The sequence below is a fragment of the Symphalangus syndactylus genome, chromosome 6, assembly GCF_028878055.3.
Source record: "Symphalangus syndactylus isolate Jambi chromosome 6, NHGRI_mSymSyn1-v2.1_pri, whole genome shotgun sequence".
Classification (NCBI taxonomy): domain Eukaryota; kingdom Metazoa; phylum Chordata; class Mammalia; order Primates; family Hylobatidae; genus Symphalangus; species Symphalangus syndactylus.
Genome location: NC_072428.2, coordinates 101148355 through 101168464, shown reverse-complemented (window position 1 = coordinate 101168464; position 20110 = coordinate 101148355). Strand labels below are relative to the sequence as shown.

Sequence of the window (20110 nt, the reverse complement as noted above, 5' to 3'; positions counted from 1 at the left end):
GATCCATACATTTTGTTGATATTTCCATATCACTAAATATTCTTCTATAACATCATTTTTAATGACTATTTTATCATGTGAGTGGGACTATGGTTTATTTAACCTGTCTGCTCTTGTTGAATTTTTTTCTTTTTTCAGATAGACAGTAATGCTTTAACTATCCATGTAGCCAAAATGTTGCATACATTTGTAATCATCTCATTAGGGTACATTTCTAGAAGTATGATTATTATGTTTAAAAGAATATAAAATCTTGATATTGTCTTATAGAAAGGCATGTTACATGACCAAATAGTTTATATGTAGAGTACCAGTGTCCCTAATCTCTCAACAGCAATTTATTTTTATTATTAGTAGTACATCTTTGTCAATATAGTAAGAAAGTGTTTTAATATCCATTATTTTGATATGCAATTATTTGATGACCACTGAGGCTGAATAATATTTTATACTTTCCTAGTTTTTAAAATAGAAGACATGCGAGGGGCATTTTTCTAAAAGGTCTATAAGTAACCCTGCAGAGAGTATCTTAATTTCATTAGCTTGAATATGCCCATACCCCTCACTTCAGCTGTACATTAATGACATTAAAGTTATAGAAACATAATATTTACTTGATTTAATAAAGGGATGAGGCCAATCAAAACTCTGATCAAATTTCATTTTAAAATAAAAAAATTAACTTAGTGAAAAACTGTGAAACTAATTGTTACAAATAAATGCAACTAGCTTACATGATTTCATTTTCTCTGCAAGACATATTGTGAAATATAAATCTTATTGAAAGTGCACATTTCCTTTGATGGTATGTACAGTTTGAATATATTTGATCTTTTCAGTTTTTGCGCATTTACATTCCTTTTAAAAAGTACTTCAATTCAAAATGTGACTTGAATTTAAAATATTTTTATCTATGCATGATTTTGAAATACATATTAAATGATCATTTATGTGATGTATGAGATGTTTCTGTTAAATCAAAAGGCTTAAAATGTTATTGGCAGGAAATTGACCATATTAAGATAGAGTTACCCATTGCTGCATGACAAATTACCCCAATGTCTAGCATCTTAAAACAACAAACGTTTATTAACTCACATATTTTCTGAGGGTGAGGAAACCAGAAGCATCTTAGCTGTGTGGTTCTGACTCAAGGTCTCTCACGAATTTGCAGTCAAGCTGTTGATCAGAGCCACAGTCTCTGAAGACTTGACTAAATACGTGCTTTGAAGCTCACTAATGTGACTGTTAGCCGACCTTCCTGCTTCACCACATGAGTCTCTCCTTAGGCTGCTCAGGACAGAGCAGACTTCTAGAGTGATCCATGAAAGAGACGTGAGAGGAAAAAATAGAAAGAGGAAGGAAGGAGGGGAGAGGGAGATGGAGAGAAAGAGGGAGAGCCTGTAAGTCTGTTTTATAACATAATCTCAAAAGTGATGCACCATCAGTTTTGCCATAAACTATTGACCTCACAGATGAATCCTATGACAGTGTGGAAAGGAACTGCGTAGGGTATATATACCAGGAGAGGCAGAGATTTATTTAAAGAGTATTACTGTAAGTGAAAATTTACCATAATCAAGTAGCTTGAAATAAATGATGTCTGTATTAAGTATATCAAAACCCATCAATTTATTTTAACTGTCAGTAGCCCTGTTTTAGCACTCTGAATTCTATAATCATCAAATGGCTAAACCCAAATGTAGTTTCAAAGAATTCTCTAATTCTTTATTTTTTAAAGAAAATGCTTTGCATCTTCATTGTTTTTATGGGATTTAAATAAAAACTCCTTAATTTTAAATGAAATTTAAAAAAACTGAAGTATGTTATCATTTTAAAGAAATGTGCAAGCATTTTCTTACATACTAATCCTCTTTCCTCTAAGTACTTGTGTTAGTCAGTTCTCACACTGCTATAAAGATACTACCTTAGACTGGATAATTTATAAAGAAAAGAAGTTTAATTGCCTCAGTTCCACATGGCTGCGAAGTTCTCAGGAAACTTGCAATCGTAGCAGAAGGATACAGGGAAGTGAGGCACATCTTCTCATGGCGGCAGGAGAGAGAGCAAGCAAGCGAAGGGAAAGTGCCACATTCTTAAATCATCACATCTCATGAGAACAGCATGAGGGAAACCAACCCCATAATCCAGTCACCTCCCACCAGGTCCCCTCCGTCTACACATGGGGATTACAATTTGAAATTAGACTCGAGTGGGGACACAGAGCCAAACCATATCAGAACCTATCTTTAACAACAATAATAATTTAATAATAAACTTTATTCCTTAATAAGAAAATGTTTTATTCCTCTGTATTTTTTATTTTTGTAAAGTTTTAACGTGGCTTTTTTTTTTTCCCCAGAGTTTATTTAAAATGAGAATTACTTCAGTAGTCACTTCATATCACTTGGAACCCAAGTGAGACTAATGTTATGTCATGGGGTGCAAACGAATCTGTAAAGACTTTAATATAGCCTATTTTGTTATAATTTCTTTTCATCTTCCTAAAACAACAATAGACATAGCTGATTGTATAACGTTATCTTCTTGTTCTAGGTCTCCTAAAAACCCAGAACAGAAGATCATTAAGAGAGTGATTGCTCTTGAAGGAGATATTGTCAGGTAAGTATTTACTGTTGTTTCTGAGTTCAAATTTTAAATATCTAGAGTTCTGTTACCTACATTATTTGGGAAATACATCTCAAGTCCATGAGGGCCAAAGTTTTGGAGACATTCCAAATGAGCTGGTACATCTTTAATGAGCATCATTAACCTTTCAGGTTGTAAGGAATATAGATAAACTTACTGATCATATTGTTATTCTTTAATTGTGAAGTATAGGATAAATATTAATTTAAATTAACCATATAGTCTAAAATGATCATTAAATCATTATTGATCAGATATTAAAATTAGTGTGACTATTTTAACATTATGATGTTAAGGTTCATTTAAAAAAATTCAAGAACATTTAACTATTTTAGAAGCAAATGCAGAAACTAAGAGGACTCTTGTACTCGTAGAGATGGGAGAAAACTGAAAAGGATATGAAACAGAAACTTCTGAATCAGTGACAAGAATGAAAGCTTTAGATGATAAGATTGTAACAATCAGGTGTTTAAGCAGCCTTTAGTAATGTTGTATTTATTGTACTTGCTGATAAATCAAGAACAATTGTTGACATTCAGCAAGTAAATACTGTGTGGCATGATATGTCTCATTGTGATTCCTTTCTTTAAACAAGTTTTAGGCAGGCCCATACCATGTGGTAACCAAAATGCTTTGAATACTACATTCAGGAAGTTTTCTGACCCTGTTTTCTAAAAAAACTTGATCCTAAAGTATTTGTATTAATGATAGTACATATTAATTAATCTCACTGAAATGAACCTCAGTCAGTTTTAGAGCAGATTCCAGGCCAGCAGTTCTAACAGCATGGCCAGAGGATCCCAGGGGATCCCCAAGACCCTTTGGGGGTCTATGAGATTAAAACTACTTTCCTAATAATACTAAGGTGTTACTTGCCTTTTTTCACTCTCATTCTCTTGTGAGTGTACAGTGGAGTTTTCCAGATGTGTAATATTGGAGTTGATTGAATGCAGGAGCAGATAGGAGAATCCAGCTGTTTTCTATTAAGCCAGAAACTAAAAAGATTTGCAAAAATTTAAAAAAAAATCATTATTTTTACTGTTTATTGTTTGCTTTTGGAAAAGGACTATAATTTTTATTTAAATCATATTCTTTTTGTTAACATAAGGGTTTATTATTGGTATTTTAAATTGAATCAATAAATGAAATTTTAAAACAATTTTCTATTTTAATTTCTAATGTGATAATTACTGGTAAATAGTGGCCACATAAATAAAAGTTTTTTGAGATTCTCAATTATTTTGTAAAATGTGAAGGAGTCCTGATACCAAACAATTTGAGAACTTATTGCTGTAGAAATTCATAGCAACAATTTTCACGTCAGGATTGAGTGCTCCTTAGTGGCCTACATGATATCAATGAAGTTCTTTTTTTTTTTTTTTTTTCAAGTTTTTAAAAGATTTTAATCAGCCACATGTATCAATAAGTAAAGCAATGACCAAAATTGAAAAATATATTTGATTTTTGATGTATGGAAACTTCACCATTCCACTTAAAAAATAAGTAATATCCTTTCAGAGTTTGGTACATTCCAAGATGTCTAACTTCCTAATTATTTAGACAAAAGAACAATGGTTTAGCTCACTAATTTTCACTGCTTCTTATATCCCAAATCCTGAGGTATAATTTATTTACCATACAATTCACCCATTTAAAATATACAGTTCAATGAGTTTTAGTATAAATGTATACAATTGTGCAACCCCCACAACAATCTAGTTTTTGAACACTTCTCTTACCTATTACCTTCAAAAGTTCTCTCTTGTCCATTTGCACTAAACTCCTACTTTAACTCCCAACTCGAGACAGCCACAGGTCTGCTTTCAGTCTCTAGAGTTTAGCCTTCTCCAGAAATTTTATTTAAATGGAATTATACAATATATAGTCTTTGGTGTCTGTGTTTTTTTGTTTTTGTTGTTGCTAACAGTGTTTTTTAGGTTTCTCTATATTGTGCATGTTATTAGTTTATTTTTATTCCTGAGTATAATCTATTTTATAGACTTACCACATTTTGTTTATCCATTCACAACTTGATGCATATTAGGATTGTTTCCGGTGTGGGGATATTATGAGTAATTCTATAGGTATTGGTATAAATACTATGAACATCTGGGTCTTTTGGTGGAAATATATTCTCATTTCTATTGGGTATGCAGTTGGCCTTCTGTATGCATGGGTTCTGTATCCTTGGTTTCAACCAACTGAAGATGGAAGATATTCAGAGAGAGAGAAAACAAAGGATAGTTGTGTCTGTACTGAAAAAGAAATACAGACTTTTTTCTTGTCATTATTCCCTAAACAATGCAGTAAAACAAATATTTACATAGCATTTATATTGTATTAGGAATAAGTAACCTAGAGATAATTTTAAGGATATGGGGGATGTGCGTAGTTATATGCAAATACGACATCATTTTATGTAAGGAACTTGAGCATCTGTGGATTTTGGTATCTGTGGGGGGATTTTGGTATCTATATTTGTGGGAATGAATCTCCCACAAATACAGAGGGACAACTGTATTTGTGGGATGCTGAGCGTTATGGTAGGTTCATGTTTAACTTTTTAAGAAACTGCCAAACTATTTTAGAAACTGGCTGTATCATTTCATGTTCTGCCAGCAATGCATAAGGAATCTAGTTTTTTTACATCCTTGCCAGCACTTGGTATTGTGAATATTTTGTATTATAGCCATCCTAGTGGGTGAGAAGTAGAATCTCATTGTGGTTTTGAATTGCATTTCTCTGAAGGCTAGTGATATTGAGTATTGTCCATGTGCATACTTTCCATTCATATCTCTTTTTGGGTGAAATAACTATTCAGATCATTTGCACATTTTGTATTGGATTGTTTATATTTTAAGTTATAAGAGGTTCTTTGATTTTGATTATTTTAATGGAGTGAGCATTTGGAGGAGGATATATAATGCTATGATTTAGTCGGGGGTAAGTCTATTAGTATAAAATGACTTAGATATCATTTCTTATAGAATGTACATTCTAAACTAGAAGAACTTGGTGACTTTTTTTTTTCAAGAGCCTATCCAGCCTTTTACTTTGTGGCAGAAACTGGGAAGAGCAGTACATTTAGAAAGCCATTTGGTATATATCACAAATATCCAAAATACACTTTTAGTATTTGGAAAACAGTATATAGATATGATGCAAATCCCATTCAAAGAATGTCAGCAAACCTTGAAAACATTACCGTAGGCAAAGGAAGCCAGTCACAGAAGACCACATATGTATGATTCCATTTATATGAAAGGTCCAGAATAGACAAATTCCTAGAAACAAATAGATTAGTGATTCCCAGAGGCATGGAAGAGGGGAAATGAGAGTTACTGCTAATGAGTATAAGGTTTTTGTTGTGTTGGGGGAGTATGAAAATGTCCTAAAATTAGATTGTGGTGATGGTTACAGAACTCTGTGAATACACTATACTAAAAACATTGAGTTGTACATTTTAAATGGATAAATTCTGTTATATGAATTATATCTTAATAAAGCTATTTTTAAAACCCAAAAGAATGTGGCACCAAAGCAGGCAAAAATTTCATCTACATAAAGCAATCTAACAGGATTAGGAATACCAAGGGATCCATTTTGTATTGTAATCCAAAGATAACACAGCTTTTAACTCAGATGGGTCATTATTGGTCACTAGCTGAACAGTCAACAATGTGAAACTGCAAAGCTTGATCAGACATAAAATGCTTTATGCAATCAGAAATCCTACAACAGACCTTTCTGAGGAAAAGTACAAGTTGTTGCTTTCCTCAGCACATGTAAATATTGGGTTTACAGCAGAACCAGAGCCAGAGCAAGGGTTAATGGTGCAAGGTTGGGAGTCGAGGGAACGGGAGTTGGATGATGTAAAAGGTCTACCTCCTCTCTTTCCACTGCCGTACCCCATGTGCAAAGTCTGCGAATTGACACCAGGGTCATATGGGTCTATCTGTCCCCTTTTGGTACACCTCTGTCATGGAGCAATGAAAAACGTAAATAAAGGACCTTCCAACTGTGTGGCCTCTAAAACTATTTGATAATTGATTTAAAAGAATCATTTTTCAGCGTTTGATGTTTTTAAAGAAAATTAAAAACTTCTTTCCCTTTGAAACTTTGGCACCTGAAGATCCTTGGCTTCCTGGATTTTATATTAATAATTGAACACATACATTCTGATAATGATTTTCTAACAATGTCAAATGTTAAGGGGTATTTAGGGAGTAGAATATTATTTACTGATGCACGTACATCTTTTCTCTGTGACTCAATTTTTTTAAAATGCCAGAGTATATTAAAAATTATGGAAATCTGCTGTCGACTACTAGAAGCCGTTAGTCTGCTGGTCCCCTGACTTGCGACAGGCAAGGTGCTTTGGTCTGTGATGTTGATTTTTCAGTCCCATCTTTCCTCTGGATATTACTGGATGTTATTAGGTGAGCTAAACTAAAATATAGGCCACCAAAAATATTTTCTTGGAAAGAATTTGATATTTCATAAAATGATCAAGGAAACAGTCTTATTTTTTAGGACTTATTTATACTTACTATAGGTTTCAGTAGTATTTGAGGTTAGACCCCTTGAAGGATTAATTGAAGGATTAATCCAATCTTCCATTTAATATTCTGGTAGTTACCTTCCTTTAGGTGGCAAAAGCAGATATGTAGTGAAATATAGCTTAAAGAGCACTTAAGGGTACCTGGGGAAGTAGGGCAGTAGGAGCCAAGGCTCAGCCTAGCTTTACTGTGGAATGGGAATGACAGTGTTGCAGGACTTCCATTTTCTGTCACTTGCATTCTCCTTTGCACATTGCTTTTGCCTATCTGTGTTTTGGTTGGCTTTTGCCCCACCGCCAACTACTGACTTCTTGGATGTGCCTCATGTCTGAATTACCTGAGAGAAATCTGAGTGTCACCCTTTGAGATATAGATCTAGGACCTATCCACCTGAAAGACAGCTGGTCAACCAGTTGATCTACTGCGTTTGGGGTAGGCATCCTTCCCTGGTCCTGTCAGCTGTGGCTGGATAGACCAGTCATCTGCTGCATACCTTGTACTTATGAGGAACCTGTTGGTAAGGGCTCGTTGGTATGACAGATGAGACATCCCAGAATAGGGCATTACAATTAGCAGTCACTTTGCTGAGCATTACCTTTAAAAACATTTCAGTAAAACTGTAATCTGCTCTCCTTAGAGTTGCTTTGACATTACTCTCTGGGAAAAATCAACTTCTTTTAAAGATTTGTTTGAAATTACAGAAATAACACAAGCTTGTAAAACTCAAAATGCTTTAATGAACATCCTTGCACACATACCTTTGTACACCTGTGTGTTTATTTTTGTAGAATAGATAGCTAAAGGTGGAAATATTGGGTCAAGTTTGTTATTGTTGTTATTGTGGTTATTTTTAGTTCCAATATATACTGCCAAATTTTCCTCTCAAGAGGTTTGTGTACATTTATACTCTCATCAACACAGCATGAAAAACCATTTTAGAGAAAATTGATTTAAAGTTCATGTGCAATGGGGAAATTTTGGACTTTAGATTTACAGGGTAAAACAGTTTAAAACAGAATTTGAAATTGCTTTTGGGTGATCAGGTTAAATTTCATTTAATCAGTTCACTGACTGTGTAGACCTTAGTGCCATTCATTTAAAAAGCACTGGTCTAGATACTGGAGAGACGTAAGTGAACAGAAGAGACAGTGTTCCTGTCCTCATGATGCTTACCTTCTAGTGGTTAGGAGCAGACAATAAACAAATATATAAAAAATAATGCAATGTCATGGGTAAGAAGTGCTATGAAGAAAAATAAAGTAGAAAAGGGGGTAGAGAGAGATGGTAAGGGTCTGGGGCTGTAGGATGTTCGCTGAAAACTTCTGTAACAAAAAGATGTTTGAAGAGACTCATAAATTAAGGAAGACAGGGAAAGAGTCGTCTTAATGTCTGAGAAAAGGAGAGTTCAAACCAAAGGAATAACAAATGCAAACCTAAGATGGGTAGGTGAGTTCAAGGAAGAACAGGAAGCCAGCATGGTTGGGACTTTACTGAAGGAGGGAAACTGAAGTAAGACTAGATCTGAGAGGTTTTTAGAGACTTGTGGGTCCTAGAAAGGACTTTGGATTTATTTTAGAAGGGTGGCAAGCCATGGAGTAGATGATCTGATTGGCATTTTTAAAGAATCACTCTTTCTGCTGCTTGGAGAATAGACTAAAGAGGGATAATCTGACTCAAACCACTGGTCAAAGTGTTTTTCTCTTGAGAAAATAATATCTAGCTTCTTGTAGAAATAGTTGTGTCCTTGTTTGTGACATGCATGATAGTTTTGTTTGTTATTTTAAATGACTCAGATGAAAGTAGTTATGTTATTTATATTATGTTACGTTATTTATAGTCACAGTCATTATGATTATATTGACAAGGCAAAAAGTAGGCTTTCAGAGTACTTTTTCAGAGAATTCAGCTGAATTTACAAATAAATGTAAAAGATGAGACTGTGGAGGGCCTGAACTTTCTACCTTGATGTCAGCATTGATTAAAATCACAAGGCAATTGCTTGATTCTCTGGATCTCATAGCTAGGAATGCAGTCATTTTCATAATATTGACCCAAATGGGTATGCTTATCTATAACATCAAACATTAAAAATAAGCTGATTCTACTAATACTTAGACCCATTAGTTCCACCGAAATGTTATTTTTAGTTAATTGCTTTTTCTTATTAATTTGTTATGACTCAAATAGAAGCATTGTTTTAGAAAAGCATAAAATGAATGCAAAGCACTAAACTCCAGCAAGTCAATGTAAGGCAACCACAAGTGAAATTGTTAAGGCATCAACATTTTTACTGGGACACTTGTATTTCTGTTTCATAGATCTTCTCTGCCCAGTTAGAAATGAAGTCCAGCATTATTTTTCCTCTCTCTCGGTGAAATACCACTTTATAGAATTTTGGAATCTCGGGCTCCATGTGGTTAGCAACCTCAATGAAGTAAGGGAATGGACTCTTTTTGGTCCATAGTGAAAAAGATGACCATATAACTTATCATCTAAATGAGGACACTTTGAGAGTGAAAAAAGATGAATTCATTATTACTTGAGGGGGTTAACATAAACTGGGACTGCCAAAACAAGATGAAACAAATGGTTGCCCTACTAAAGAAATGTAATCTGCTTTATAAATCACTTCACATAATTGGATTTTGTTTAGTTCATGGGCCTGACTGTTCAGGAGAATTCCAAGAAGTGTTCATAGAAAACAGAATCACTTCTTGGCTCCAGGGAGGAATCAGGCAGGGGAGGATCAATGCTGTTGTCAAGAAGTGTGTACCGCTCATGACGCAGTCATTTTGTGCTGGTGAGTACAGCACAAGGCTTTCTTTAACAAGTATTGATATTGCAGACTAATCTGAGATAGAGAATCATGAGTCTTCTCTCACTGCAAAATATTTAAATGACAATTTGTCTTTGAGTTTAAAGACTATATTGTAAAATGTCAAAATACCCTAATTTATTAAAAACAACTTTCTGGTATTAGCAAAAAAAAAAATCCATTTGTCACCAGAAATTAAACATTTCAAAGCCTGTTGATTTTAAATGTACTATTGAAGATGTGGAAATCAATATTAGTCTATCATAGCTGGTTGAATCATATTAGGTTCCAGCAAACAATGAATCTTTGTAGGAAGAAAAACAGAACTAAATTGAGTTTTGCCCAGTGAAACTACGAATGATGCTTGTTTAATAACTTCTTTTTTTTAATGATTGGTGCAGTAGCTCTGAATAATAGAAGCCAATGTATCCATGTGGCTCTCTTCTTGAAGATCATGCATTCATTTATGTCATTTTTGGTAGATTAATAATTAGAGATGGTTTCTGTCCTGAAAGGAGGGAGATATGAAAGAAACTCATGTCCAGGACCCTGTTAAATATTTGATGAGTAAAATGTTTTAAAGCATGGAAGCTAAGAGTTTTATTTTATAGTTCACAAATGGGAGTCGAGTAGGCGGTCCTTTTGAGGACAGAGGGTATTTGTACACTGTTTCTTAGTTGTTGGTAGCTTAAGCAGAAGGTGTTCAGAAATCTTTGAAGCCCTTTAGCCTGATTTAATTTGAACACTGAATTTTCCCAAATCAAAATAGTATTGTACACCTGTCTTTAATGCTTAGGGTCTGACCAATGCTGCCGTTTAATAGACAAGGGATTGAGTGGTACAATTAAATGTCTTAGACTCTGTCCAAGGGTTTAGTTGCCACCAAATAAGAGGCATTTGTGAAAAATCATCAGTATCCCTCTGATGTTACCCCTAGAAATTATTAGTATATTTTGAATATTCTTACCTTTTTCTTGTTAAATAATTATAATTTTTCCTTACTGAAGAATCATAGATTATTAGACAACCTATACCTTTATGGAAATATTTCTTTCCTTTCTAAAGTTGTAGGTGGATTATTTTCCATACTATTGCTGTATCAGTGAATAAAAATGGAATTGTTAATAAAAACTATATGTCTTAGCAATAGGTATTTGTTTCTAATCACCAGAGATATAGTCACCTTAAGTTCATATATAGTCTGTTTACATATATTTAAGTTTATATATAGAATCGATTTTATATCAAGATTAATAAATGTGAAAAATGTTGATTAAAAAACACATTTTTTGTGTAATCAGTTTAGCAGTATAGGGAGGTTTCTGGAGGCAATACATCAAACATAGGGCATACGCTTTCATGTGTGACAGCTGCAGATAGGCCATTTAGATTGAATTGCTTTTTCCAATAATGGTGACACCTATTTTTGTGATACTCTCCCCACCCCTGTCAGTGGTTTCCTTGAATGGTTTTATTTTCTACCTTAGTCCACCTATCTCTCATGAATGGAGTTCATCTTTAGGTATGAAAATCTTGCATATTTATTCATTCGTGCCTAGTTATTTATTTGGTATGATGTAGAAGCCAGGAGCACAAACTATGAACTCAAACTGCCTTGGTTCAGATCCCAGCTTTGCCACTTTGGCAAATTACTTAACTCTGTAAATGAAATCTTCCTCATCAATAAAATGGAAATTGTGATAGTGTATACTCCATAGTGCTTTCTTGAGAATTATATGAAATAATGGATATAATTTGGTTAGCACAGTGCCTGGCTCTTAAATGTGTTCAGTAAATATCAGGTAGCAGTAGTTGTTGTTGTGATTTGATCATGATTTATTGAGTGCCTTGAATATTTCCTGTGTGTTAAACACTGTTCCTGTCTCTGGGATTATAAATATTAAAAGCCAAAGATTAATTCTTGCCCTTTTAAAGTTTATAGTCCAGTGGAAAGACAACAAAGGCAGCAAAAGAAATGGAATATAACAAGAGAATTGCCACTATGAAGATGCACTAAAACCTCTGGAGCTTAGCAGGAACATCTGGTGGGCCTGAGTGGCCCAGCTGTGTTGGAGACAAATTTTGAGTTGGAGTTTGAGATGAGAAGGAGATCTGTAGCCTCCTTCTTAATTGCAAAAATAATGTGTACTTAGTGGAGAAAATTCAAACAACACTAAAGCATAAAACGTAAAAAGAAAAGGTTCTCATTTCTCTCCCTCTAATCACACCCCCAGACATATGTCTGGTGTGTATTCTTCTAATCTATGTCACACTGAAAAGATTAGACAAACAACACCATCAAAAAGTGGGTGAAGGATATGAACAGACACTTCTCAAAAGAAGACATTTATGCAGCCAACAAACATATGAAAAAAGCTCATCACTGGTCACCAGAGAAATGCAAATCAATACCACAATGAGATGCCATCTCACACCACTTAGAATGGCGATCATTAAAAAGTCAGGAAACAACAGATGCTGGAGAGGATGTGGAAAAATAGGAATGCTTTTACACTGTTGGTGGGAGTGTAAATTAATTCAACCATTGTGGTAGACAGTGTGACGATTCCTCAAGGACCTAGAACCAGAAATACCATTTGACCCAGCAATCACATTACTGGGTATATACCCAAAGGATTATGGATCATTCTACTGTAAAGATACATGCACATATATGTTTATTGTGGCACTATTCACAATAGCAAAGACTTGGAAGCAACCCAAGTGCCCATCAATGATAGACTGGATAAAGAAAAGGTGGCACATATACACCATGGAATACTATGCAACTTTAAAAAAGGATGAGTTCACGTCCTTTGCAGGGACATGGATGAAGCTGGAAACCATCATTCTCAGCAAACTAACACAAGAACCGAAAATCAAACAACTGCGTGTTCTCACTCATAAGTGGTAGCTGAACAATGAGAACACATGGATACAGGGGAGGGGAATATCACACACTGGGGCCTGTTTGGAGGTGGGGGACTAGGAGAGGGACAGCACTAGGAGAAATACCTAATGTAGGTGACGGGCTGATGGGTGCAGCAAACCACCATGGCATGTGTATACCTGTGTAACAAAACTGCATGTTCCGCACATGTACCCTAGAACTTAAAGTATATAAAAAAAGATTAGAAAAATTTTTATTTTATACCAGATTTTATCTTGAATATTCCAAAATGAAAATATGCACTTGAAGTATATTTCTAAGTAATCAGATGTATATCTGTGGGGAGTTCCCCATACATGTTACACTAGCATACCTTTGCTAGGTAGGTATTGGAAGACGTGACAATTCCAGAATTGCCTACTTAGTAAGTCTTGGAATTGTCCTAGCAGTAGTATACACCAAGATATCATGACTATATTATTGGGCAGCATTGATATGTGATCTAGACAAATGTGTAGAAAAGTAAGGGAAAGAGAAGGAATATTGAATAGTGTCCTCATTATTCAATATTTTTTATATTAAACTCACTATATCGAAAATGAAATATTAGAACCATCATGTCCTTTCTAGGTAGTCCATGGGCTAAAATAACTGAGGTATCTAAGATGGGAAACACATTGACTTAGCTTCATTAGGAAGAATCTCTTCAACACAGAGCCTAGCAGGATGACTAATCCAGCTTTATCCTCATCCACATCTCCATGCCTCTATCTGAAGATGGTAATCAGTTTCTAACTTTTGATACTTTTGACAAAACTTCTTTCCCACTTCTTGGACTGGCTTTGGAACATTACTCCTTAGTTCTACCATGAGCCTCAGCTTTTCCCCCAATACAGATGGACATTATGAAGTTCTCCTTTGGAGTCTGGTGTTTCCTAGCAGGAAGCACATCACACTTAGAGCTGGTTAGTGCATTCGTGTATTAACCCACTTATGCCTAGTGTTCCATTATTGGAATGCTAAATGTGTGGGAGTTTTTTTTGTACTACTGCTGAAGGTTATTGCCAACATCTGATTTTTCACTCATGCAAAAATTCAAAAAATCGCAAACTCTAGCATAAATGTGTTAATTAGCCTTCTTTACTGCTGGCTCAATTACATTTCTTAGTACTATAACTTTCTAAAGGTATGAACTCCAAGTAAAGATACAGAGAAATAGTAACTTTTGTACCTTCCTTTGAGCTAAATATTAATTTATGTTTTTTTTCTCTGTCATTGGTAATGTAAGTCTGTCAAGTATTTGGAAAGGACATATAAGTATAATTATCTCAGTAGGAAGCTTAAAAATTGTCTTTTAAAATACCCACTGTTTTTAGCTGAGCTTCAGAAGCATGTCAGAAAGAGTCTTGAATATTTCAGCCTGAACAATTACTTAATATTAGGAAAGAACTCTTCTATTTTTGTGCAATTTCAGTTAACCTTGTTTAACTTAGTGTTGACCAGGGTTTCTCTTTTAAGATGTTGGGAGGAAGAATTTTATGTAGGGAACAGATACATTCAAGTTATTGATTTAATTAGTTATGGATGCTTTTACATTTTTATTAAAAAAGTGTATAAAAGATTTTTTAGGTGTTTATGGACAATGAAGAATAGCATGATATAGTAGATGGTGTTATTACAGTTGGAGTAAGGCAATAGGAAGTTCAGTCCCAGCTGTGTTCCACACAAAGCTGTGTAACCTTGGCAAAGTTATTGATTTCTGAGTTTGATGTATTTGTATCTCTCCATTTTCTGGATTATTTTGAAGACCAAATGAGATTAAATATATGTACATATACACCCACACACATACACACATACACACACACACACACACCATATATACATGCAGCAATACTTTGTGAGCTTTAACACACGATGAACATTTAATTTGTTATTGACTAATTTTCTGTTTGGCTTCTTCAGAGCTTAACAGAATGCCTTGCCTATTTTAGATTATCAAATTTTTGTTATGATTGTTGAAATAATATGAATGTTCTCCTAGGTTAATGAATAGATCTATGTTTTGTAAATTGTAAAGTTGGATGAAACAAATTAAAAGTTTTTTTAATTTAAATTTTTATTTTATTGTGATTTCAATACTTTATATGAGATCTACCCTCTTAAAAGATTTTTAAATGTGCAATACAGTATTGTTTACTATAGGCACAAGGTTGTACAGAGATCTCTAGAACTTATTCATCTTGCTTAACCTAATTTTATACTCATTGATTACCAACTGCCCATCACCACCTCCCCCAGCTCCTGGTAACCCCCTTCTCCTCTGTTTCTATGAGTTTGAGTGTTTTAGATACTTCATGTAAGTGGGATCATGCAGCATTTGTCCCTCTGTAACTGGCTTAACTCAACCTAATACTCTTAGGGTTCATTCATGTTGTTGCATGTGGCAGGATTCCCTTTTTTTAATACTTGAAAAATATTTCAAGTTCATGTATATATATATTTGGCATATATATATATACATGAACTTGGGGCATATATATACATATATATATATATATATATATATGCCACATTTTGTGTATCCATTCATCTGTCTATGGAAATGGTTAAAAATACATCATACTCATAGAACTCAACAACTTTGTAAGGAACAGAGCTGGGACTGCACTTCCTGTAATGCTACTCCAAGTATAACACACCATTACTATATCATTCTACCCCTCATTGTCAGTAGGTTGATTCTACATCTTGGCTATTGTGAACAATGTTGCAAAGAACATGGGAAGGCTAATATCCCTTTGATATTCTCATTTTAATTTTTTTGGGGATGTATATCCAAAAGTAGAATTGCCAGATCATATATGGTAGTTCTATTTTTAATTTTTTGAGGAACCTCCATACTGTTTTCCATAGAAGCTGAACCACTTTGCATTCTAACCAACAGTGTATCCTGAATAACCCAAACAACAGTATATCCTGTTCTTCTTGACAAAGAATAACAAAATTGGAGGCATCATATTTTCTGATTTCAAAATATGTTACAAAGCTACAGTAATTACAACAATATGGTACTGGCCTAGAGACATACCTATAGACCAATGAAACAGAATAGAGACACTGACAGAAACCCATGCATATACAGTCAATTGATCTTTAACAAGGGTGCCAAGAATACACGATGGGGAAACTCAGTCTCTTTAACAAATGATGTTGACAAAAACTGGATATCCAGATACCGAAGAATGAAATTGTACCTTTATCTTACACCACACAAAAAATCAACTCAAAGTGGATTAGATTAAAAAGTAAGACCTGAAAATGTGCAATGTCTGGAAAGAAACGTAGTGAAATAGCTTCATGACAGCAGTTTTTGCAATGATTTCATGCAACATGCAACATAAGCAAAAGTATACAAAAACCATTATTCAGGGGATTTAAAAATTTTTATTTTAGATTCATAGGGTATATGTGCTTGTTTCTTACATGGGTATATTGCATAATGGTGGGTGTTAGACTTCTAGTGCAAATACTTTTAAAACTTTCCATGGAAGTACTCAAATGCTATCTACTGTATCTTTCTAATCTTAACCTGCTTCTTCCTGCGTATTGCGACCTGTTGGCAAGAAATTGCACTTACTGTTTTTCTAATATTTTTTTTCTTGTCTCTGTAGCAGAGATCAGCATACTTTTTCTTTAAAAAGACAGACAGTATATAGGCTTGGTTTTGCAGGCCATACTCTGAGAAATCTATTTAACTCTGATATTGTAGCATGAAAACAACCATAGGCAACATATAAAATAAATAAATTCCCAATAAAAGTTTATGTACAAAAACAGATGTTGAACTAGATTTGGTCCATAGGCTGTAGTTTTGCTGACCTGTGGGCTATATTATCTACTTTCATTTCCTTAACTTGGAAATCAGTAGAAAATACAAAACTTATTTTTAGTCTTGGCCAACAGTTTAAACAGAAGAGAGGAATTAGCCTAAGAGCCATGGATTTGTTAGTTATATATTGGTTGAGGCAGAGAGCAACAAAAGAGAAAATATTGAGTTGTTAATTTAAGTGAGATTTTCCTGAATTGCTAGAAACCAACCACATGGGCACACCTAGACAATGAAGATATATGTCTTGAGTTGGATGGATATATTAGAGTTCTTCAGAGAGACAAAACCAATACATATATATGATGTATAGACAGAGGGGATTTATTAGGAGAATTGGCTCATGTGATTATGGAGGCTGAGAACTGCCATAACAGGCCACCTGCAAGCTGGAGACCCTGAAGTGCCCATAGCATGGCTCAGTCTAAGCCCAAATGTCTCAGAACAAGGGAAACCAATGGTGTAACTCTCAATCTGAGGCCAGAGGCCTGAGAACCGGGTGGAGTCAGGGGAGCAGTGGTGTAAGTTGTGGGGTGCAAACGCCAAAGAGCCTGGAGTTCTGTTGTTTAAGGACGGGAGAAGAGTATATCCTAGCTCTAGGACAGAGAGGAAATTGCATTTGTGTTACATCCAAGCCCCCAGCTCATTGGATGATGCCCGCCCATGTTGAGGGTGGATTCACCCCACTTAGTTCACTGACTTAAAGCCAATCTCTTCTGGAAACACCCGCAGAGACACACTCAGAAATAACCCTTTACCAGTTCTCTTAGCAATTTTTAATCCAGTTAAATTGGCACCTAAAATTAATAGCACAATGGGGAAGAGCTGTTATACTACAAGAACACTGCATAGCACCTTAACTGGAGAGCAGTGACAAAGCTCGCAAAAAAGAATACTAAATTTCATTGCCCAAACAGTTTCTTCTTAACACAAAGGGAATAGCTGCAGTTGAGAAAATTCTGTATCAGAATACTATTCCATGTTATTTATAGCTTCTTTTATAAACCCAGCCCAACTCCAATTATCTTTTGGTGGCTATTTTAGCTTGCTCTGACTGTGCTGGACCAAACCAATAGTAGAGAGAAAATGGAGCTAATAACTTTTAAAAAAGCAATTTAATTCCTGAATTCATTCATTGTTATAGAAAATATTCAAATACTATCTAACACATTGTGAGTGATACCTATGTATGTAATAGTGTCAGGAACAAGCAGTAATTATTTCCATATTTAAATGTTGATTTGAAACTAAAATGTGTTTGCTGTTTTATAGAGTTGGAAAATGTTTATTGAAAGAAATATTAATGATGAATTTCTATTTTTTTAAAAAAGTATCTCTAGTTTTCTTCTGCAAAGTAATCTTGCATGAGAGTCTGAATGGTTCTCCTCAGCAGAACTAATCAGATTTTGAAATTGATCATCCTCCTGGTTGGGATTCAAATAAGAATTTGAGTGAAAATGATAAAATGTTTTTCCTTATTAGGGGGCTGACAGTTGTTGATATTTTCTTTCAGAAGAGTAAATTGTGCAGTGAAACCTGTATATTTGGGGTATGGAGAGCAGCATTAACTTTGGGCTCTACAACTGGACACCTGGGAATCAAAGAGATTTTCTACTTTGTTTATTACACAAATAAATTATATTCCCTGACCACTATGTGATACTTGATTTTAATATGCAGCCAGGAGCAGACAGTGAAAATTGCTGCATCCCATGCTGCTTCAGCTCTAGGTGTACTGATACTTCCAAAGAATATTTCTGGAGCCTAGATTTCAATTTTACATACATCAAAAAGTAAACAACTATTTAATCTTTTACTGTAACATGAAGAGGAGTGAGTAATACATACTGGAATGGAGTTTAGTAGGATGGAAAGCCAAAATGGAAAGATTTTCTATTGAGATGAAAGTATAATAAGTAGTAAGCTTTACAAAACCCTGGAATATGCTTTTGAGGAGATGAATGAACAGATTAGAATTTGGTTTATGTATGGGAAAGTAAGGTGACCTTTAATGGATTTCTGGGGCCGTCTTTGGAGGATTATGTAAATGAAGCCTGAATTCTAAATCTAATACAGCTATCATTAAAATCAAGAGAATGTTTACTGCATGATGGAAATTGAAATGACTCCTAGCTTTATAATGTTCCTGAGCCCTAGTATTCTCACATGACTTTCAAAAAATAATGCTTATTTTTTATTAAAACCCGCAACATCCTTAGCAATAAAGTGGAAGGAAATCAAGGAGGTTATGATAATGAAACTTCCCCAGCAATGCACGAAAATTTCACTGTAGAGTAAGCCACTAATGAGTATTCAAATCATTTTAATCTTTGCTAATATGAAAGGTGAAAACTCTTACTGTTGTTTTAGTTTATATTATTTTCATTGCTAAAAGAATGAATATTTTATGCATTTACTATCCTTTTATTTCCTTTTGTAAAAACTATTCCAGAATTGTCCGTTTTAAAAAATGGTATTAGGCCAGGCGCAGTGGCTCACGCCTGTAATCCCAGTACGTTGAGAGGCCGAAGCGGGCAGATCACGAGGTCAGGGGATGGAGACCATCCTGGCTACCGTGAAACCCCATCTCTACTAAAAATACAAAAAATTAGCCGGGCGTGGTGGCGGGTGCCTGTAGTCCCAGCTACTTGGGAGGCTGAGGCAGGAGAATGGCGTGAACCTGAAAGGCAGAGCCTGCAGTGAGTCGAGATTGTGCCACTGCACTCCAGCCTGGGCGACAGAGTGAGACTCCGTCTCAAAAACAAAAAAAAAACAAACAAAAAAAAGGTATTAAATGTTTTCTTAACAGTTTTAATATATTAATGCCTTGTCATATTTAGATCAAATATATCTTCACTTTGTGATTTGCCTTTTAGTTCTATTCATTCTCATAGATTATTTAAAGAAACAAAGGTAAAATAATTTTTTCAGTTGTATAATCTTATTTTTGGTGGTTTTAGATCCATGAAGTAGAACTCTAGAAATGGAAACATCTGGCATAACTTTGATACATTTACCTATTGGTTTTGTAGTTATTAGTGAGTTAATATTAATCTATTGGTTTTAGAGATACAGAGACATGGGAGTTTACTGTACATTTTGCAATATATTTGTCTCAATATTTTAAATTTATAAAACCTAGGAATACTTTATTGTAGAGGACCATATATATGTCTATGTACATTCTGTAGGCAACGTAACTACCACATGAAGGGTAGCATCGTTGTAGTAGATTGTTTCTCTAAGTGTGATCAGAGGCATCGGAGTCAGCAGGGAACTTCTTAGAAATGTATTTAATACATTATTGA

At 34.6% G+C, this 20110-nt stretch overlaps 1 protein-coding gene across 8 annotated transcripts in view; it reads left to right on the top strand.

Moving 5' to 3' along the window:
* The window catches only part of IMMP2L (inner mitochondrial membrane peptidase subunit 2), an 886329-nt gene that overhangs the window by 580050 nt on the left and 286169 nt on the right, over positions 1 to 20110 (top strand). For 7 of the 8 annotated variants that reach the window (XR_010121572.1, XR_010121573.1, XM_055283713.2 and 4 more), the window contains one exon: positions 2557 to 2622. Coding sequence is in view for 6 of the 8 variants with exons in the window: in XM_055283713.2 (XP_055139688.1) it covers positions 2557 to 2622 (66 nt within the window). In the remaining 2 variants the exon portion in view is untranslated. Of the gene's footprint in view, positions 1 to 2556; positions 2623 to 3023; positions 3809 to 20110 lie in introns of those variants that run through there. The other variant, XM_055283720.2, reaches the window with a different exon arrangement.